The sequence below is a fragment of the Ursus americanus genome, chromosome 14 (assembly GCF_024610735.1).
Source record: "Ursus americanus isolate L20-20 chromosome 14, mUrsAme1.1.p, whole genome shotgun sequence".
Lineage (NCBI taxonomy): Eukaryota > Metazoa > Chordata > Mammalia > Carnivora > Ursidae > Ursus > Ursus americanus.
Genome location: NC_142140.1, coordinates 48,595,159 through 48,601,369, shown reverse-complemented (window position 1 = coordinate 48,601,369; position 6,211 = coordinate 48,595,159). Strand labels below are relative to the sequence as shown.

At 39.5% G+C, this 6,211-nt stretch overlaps 1 protein-coding gene across 1 annotated transcript; it reads right to left on the bottom strand.

The window, feature by feature from the left end:
• Positions 1-4,403: 4,403 nt before the first annotated feature.
• LOC123796705 (olfactory receptor-like protein OLF4) lies at positions 4,404-5,372 on the bottom strand. The gene has a single exon (XM_045804212.2). It carries the CDS (start codon positions 5,370-5,372, stop codon positions 4,404-4,406), a length of 969 nt encoding a protein of 322 aa, XP_045660168.2.
• Positions 5,373-6,211: the final 839 nt, after the last annotated feature.

Below are 6,211 nucleotides of genomic sequence, written 5' to 3'. Positions count from 1 at the left end.
TTCAAGATACATTCGCCATTACAGTTAGGAATCTCTCACTTTATACAAGTAAAGAGCTGTCACTTAGCCCTTTGTCATAAAATGGTTGTAATTACAAGAGACGTGTTTAGGTCATTTTATGTACTAGAACGTGAGCTTGTATCTCACAGGGATAGTTTGATTTAATTTTTATAAAAATCTTGTCCACAAGTAAGTGAAGTACATTTATGAACTCCAATCTTCATTGTAGAAGTGGTGCTTGGTGGTGTGTAGTGCTCTGTCCACATTGAATATATGCGTATGTTGTGGGCCTTGAGTGTCATTCTGTCAGGACACTTCCAGCTCTCAAGCTCTGGGCTAGTGCTTCTCAGCCAGAGCCCTGGGGATGTCAGGCAACGTCTGAAGGGAAGCTGCTGAACACTTCCAATCCAAAGGAAAGCACCCCAAAAGATTATTATCCTACCACAAATTGCAACTTTTGTTGACAATAAAATTGGGGAATCCGTCTAGACCAGTATCTCACCAACTTTAGTGTGCCTGCGTATCCACACAGATCCTACTGTGTGGGATCCCACTATAAATACAGGATCTTATCATAGGTCCAGGGTGGCCCAGAGAGTCTGTATTTCCAGCAAGCTCCTGAGAGATGTTGATGTGTAGATCTTGGTATGTGGATCACTCTTCATTAGCAAGGCTGTGAGCCTGGGATAGAGATAGGTGTAGGGAGTTTAAAGTCTTTTGCACCAGACATGGTCATTGCACGAAATTATGATGGAAACCTGTATTCACTCATTCTTCAAGGTGTGTAAAATCTGTGTTTATTGCATTTATAATTGACTAAAACAATGCACATATGAAAAAAACTTCATAATATGCACGACAAGGCCCTCACAAATATGTCTCGGTTCTAATATCCAGTGCCTTTAATGTCTTATTTGTTATAGCAAAGAAGAATTAAGGTAGCAGATTGTACAGGGTTGGTAATCAACTGTCATTACGATAAAGAAATTAGCCATGAGCATCCAGGTGGATGAAAGTAATCACTACAGTTCTCTGAATGTTCAGGAAGGGGATAAAAGAGTTGGTGTTGGAGAAAGATAAATGTTGGCCTACTGGCTCAGAAGTTTGAGGAAAAGCCATGAGCAAGGAATGCAAGCAGCCAGCCAGAGACACTGGAATTGGAAGGAACTGAGCCCTGCAGACATCTTGCTATTAGCCTGATGAGACTTCTTCCAAGCTTCTTCTCCAGAACAGTAAGAGTATGTATTTCTTTTTTTAAGCAATTAGTGTGGGGTATTTTACAGCAGCAAGAGGAATCTCATATGGAAATAGTCAATAAAATTATTTGAGGAAACTGATTTTAGGTCTTCCAATTCACTCATAGCTTCCCTTGGATAAGGGCAATTTGCAATACAGAACCCACATTAAGTAGATAAAAACCTAAATCTATTTGAAGATATTCTATCCCATCAGCTGGTACAATAAATACCTCCTGGTTTAAATGTGCATGTGGTCTGATTACGAGGCCTTTGAGACAGCGACATCGGAAAGAAACTCATGGTCTGAATTAAAGTCATCCATTGTCATTTACAATTTTGCATGTATATTTCTGCATCCTTTTCTTTCATGTTGATTCAACATTCATTCTTCCCACAATCACCACACTTGACTGTTTTCTTTGGAGTAAAAAAATTGATTTCCACATATTTCATTCTTTTCTTACAACATTCATATGATGTTATGTTTAGCATTGCACATTGCCTTCATGAATAAGAAAAGAGGCTCAGGATTTGAAGTTTTAAACAATTACCTAACAAAGCAGTTCAAGTTTATGCAACAGTGTTAATTATACATAAATGGAAACCTGCACTATGTGCTCTTCATTATTGGGGTAGCTCCTTTAACTCATCAAATTCTACCCTTTAAATATGCAGTTTATTGTGTGTCATTATATTCCAATATTGAATTATGTGGGAAAATATCTACGGCACATCGATAAGGGTAAGATCTAGAGCACAGGTAGCTGACTCTCCATTGACGGTTTGCAAGATTGCTCTCTAAGAAGGAAGGAAAGCAAGTGTCAATTATGGAAGTAGGAACAGTGTGATGAAATTCAAATAATTCCCATAAGTTCGTTTAAATTGTAAAGAGTTTGTTTTCTTGAAATAAATATGTACATGAATATACATACATTTACATACACACAACACTTAGTCTTGAACATTCTTTGGACCGACCAAGATATTTTGACACATTTCATCTTGTGCTAAATCATCCCTGGAAATTAGGATTATGATTCCACCTTGCCTTCAAAAGATAAAGAAGGCTGGAGGGATTACACAGTAACAATTGCATAATGAAGTAGTGAGAGCTTATTGTGCACCTCACGAGTTTTATGGAAGTGTAATCATGCAGTATGTACCCATGATTTCTCAATGACTCTTTCAATTTCCAATGTTGTACATTTTAAATATGTACGGTTTCTCACATGCAATAATGCTCTAGTAATATAATTAGAATTTAAACATTCTAGGGGTACATGACTCAGGGTCAGATCTGGAGCACAGGTAGCTTTGGCACACCTATCGTGGTGGGAGCACTCTCGTCCAACTGTGGAAAAGCATTGGTTCATGTGTGGATGTTAAAATAGTGGAATTAAATTAAGACAATTCACATTTGATAAACTCACTTATTTTGTAACTAGAAGATTACGTACATATGTGAAAGGAGTAAAATGACATGAATTGGATCAAGACAGAAGAGCACTGCAGCCACACACCTCATGGATCAGCCTTAGAAGTCACAACTGACTTCAGACTCATGGGAATCCCTGCAGAGATCAAAACAGCTGCCTACTCTACGATCTACTTTGATAATAAAGACAGTATATTAGCCATTTTTTTAAAGATTTTATTTATTTACAAGTCGAGAGAGAGAGCAACCTAGAGAGAAGGCATGAGTGGCGGGTATGGGGGATTGACAGAAGGAGAGGGAGAAGCAGAGTCCCTGTTGAGCAGGGAGCCTGTTGGGGGGCTTGATCGCAGGACAACTGGATCATAATGTGAGTCGAAGGCAGATGCTTAACCAGCTGAATCACCCAGGCACCCCCATCCTAAGCCATTTTATTTTAGGATGCTTTGTATGCAGCAATACTAAGTGATATAGTAATCGAATCAGGCAGAACACATGGCATTGTAATAATCTGATTCTTTTTATTAGGCATTTGTTCTGACACTTGAAATTAGCTTTCAAGATGACTGTTCTTCAAGTTTATCTCAGGTAACTGTATATAAAAACGACTCCATTGAAACCCCTCTGACGTAACATGGAAAGATTGGAAGGACATGCATGTGTGTGCAGAACTTGAGACCATGGATCACAACCTGGACAGGAATCCAAGCTTTCTGGTGAGGTCTCCTGTGGTTATGAGGATCATATATAATGGGTGATACTGATAAGTTCATTCGCTGCCCCTTTAGAGGTTTTGGAGGTTCATTTAGAGAAATGGAAGGATTCATATTTAATGTAGTACAGGAAAATTTCAACCAGAATCCAAAAAGTAATTTAATAAAATGCCCAAACATGCCAAGTTTTTCATCTAATGAATACATTTTACAAATGAAGTTTGATATGCCATAATTCAATGAACAGATGAGTGCCTGAGAAGAAATATTTTGCATAGCTATCAAAATATTTTTTTAATAATTTACTTTATCACAATAAAGCCAAGGTTGATTCTCAGGCCATATATTGTTACTCTATTTTAACCATATTTGTCTTTCTGTGTAGATTCTACTTGGAGACATGCATTTTATCATATGTATATATAATTTTATTTTTTATTATTTTTTTGCCAGTGACTATGGTAGGCATGGTGGACACAAGCTGTGTAACAGGACAATATCGTATATGTAGAAAATTCCCCACGATTAGCTCTGACCATCAGTACGTCAGTCTGCATCCTCTGCAGGAGCAGGGAAGGTAGCGATACATGAAGGAATGATGTTCACAAAATGAAGCACATGGTCTCAGATTGTTCTCTGTTATAAACTTGTATAAATAGCTGTGGTGGCCAAGAGTAGAGTTTTCATAAAAGTACCATTCATTCAAAAGAAAAAATAGTCAGTATGACATATTGTATTCGAGAAGAAATTTTTGTTAATAGATTCATATAGACCTTTGGGTAAGTGACAATGTCCAAATAGTTCTCACCTGAGATTAGGAATGACACTGAGAGAGTAGGAAAATGACAAAGGGAAAATCTCTTGGATGTCAGAGTTACCACAAAGCTTAATAAAGTGAGTTACAAAAATTATGCTGAAAGGAAAAAAAATAGAAATTCCTGGAAAAAAATAAAAGAGGTATGTCCACTTCCACAATGATCAAAGTATCTCAACTTTTGGATCAGGCTTTGGGCCCGGGAATTATGGGCACTTCTTCAGCCCCAGGATGATTGTCCCTTTCAGAGCTGCCATCCTATAAAATCTCATCAGAGCCCTCTTTATGTCTCTGTTCCTCAAGCTGTAGATGAAGGGGTTCAGCATGGGTGTGACCATTGTGTACATCACCGAGGCTACTGCATTTGATTGGGAGCTCTGGGGAGCAGCAGAGCTAAGGTACACTCCTAGGCTTGTACAATAAAATAAAGAGACAACCGAGAGGTGAGATGTACAGGTGGAAAATGCTTTATACTTGCCCTGAGCTGATGAGATTCCATGTATGGAGGAAACTATCTTAGAGTAAGAGTAAAGGATCCCAATGAAGGGACAAACAGCCACCAACATAGCTGTAAAATACATCATCATATTATTGAGAAACGTGTCAGAACAGGAAAGTTTTATCATCTGATTGAGTTCACAGAAAAAGTGGGGGATTTCCACCTCTGTACAGAAGGACAGCTGCAACACCATGGAAGTGTGTAACAAGGAATGCAAGTCATTCACGATCCAGGACACCAGAACCATCAGTCCACAAAGCCAGGGGTTCATGATGACCATGTAGTGCAAGGGGTGACAGATGGCCACAAAGCGGTCGTAGGCCATCACAGCCAGGAGGAACATGTCTAATCCTGTAAACAGTATGAAAAAATACATCTGTGTGATGCAGCCTGTGTAGGTTATAACTTTACTCTGTATCTGGATGTTCCACAGCATCTTAGGGATGATGGTAGAGGTGACACAGATGTCTGTAAAGGACAGGTTGGCCAGGAAGAAGTACATGGGCGTGTGGAGGTGGGAGTCTGAGCTGACGGCCAGGATGATGAGCAGGTTTCCAAACACAGTGATCACATACATGGAGAGGAAGAGCCCAAATAGGAGGGGCTGCAGTTCTGGTTTCTCTGAAAATCCCAGAAGCTGGAACTCTGAAATTCCTGTATAGTTCCCTGGGTCCATGTGCTTGGAGGTGACTAGCAGTACAGGGGAAAAATAGCAAAACTAATTTTCACACAAATTGTCATTGCTCACATTGTCGAAATGCAACAATTTCTATTTTCCAGTCAAGAAACTAATGGCAATATTTTGTGAATGGATTCAATCTCCTCGAGTGGATCCCCAGTCCGTCTCTGATTCGGAATTTTTATCACAACATCAGATGTCCCCCCAAAGGGTCAGGTACATTACAGTGTCAGTAAGAAGTTATTTCATGCATTTGAGGAATATGTAGAGCCTCAAACATGTTTTGGAAACCCTGGTCATAGAGTGCTGAAAGGCAAATATCCCTATAATTCAGTGATGGTGATAGGGTAGATGCATATATAAAGATTAAATAATCATGAGGTGGAGACAGATGATATGAACAGAACAGAAGCAGCTTAGGGGAGAGAATGTGTCAGGTGTTATGTTGGGTGTTCAGTCAAGTTTGAATGAGAAGGTGACATTTGAAAGGAGACCTCATGGCAGAGTGGGTGGAAGAAAGGAGGCCTTCCCAGTAGAGGTAATGGCTGGAGCAAAGACCCTGAGGAAGTGCTCCTGTCAGAAAATCAAGTCTTTGAAGGAAACGTGTGTGTTGAGGGAAATGTACAAGAATGAGGAGAGGTGGTAGCAGTGAATTCTGTAGGATCATGTGGCTTCATAGCTGCTTCATGTTCAAGACCCAGGCAGTTCCTTATCTACACTACTTCTTGCACATTGTGATTTGGTTGAATCAGTGTCCTGTCCATTGAACATCCCTTCTTAGTATCTTCTGTTGATTATGGCCTGTGCATTATAATGGTCATCTTGAAGTAGAGGAC

Coding starts and splice junctions, on each gene's coding strand:
- LOC123796705 (XM_045804212.2), bottom strand. CDS start 5,372: ATGGACCCAGGGAACTATACAGGAATTTCAGAGTTCCAGCTTCTGGGA.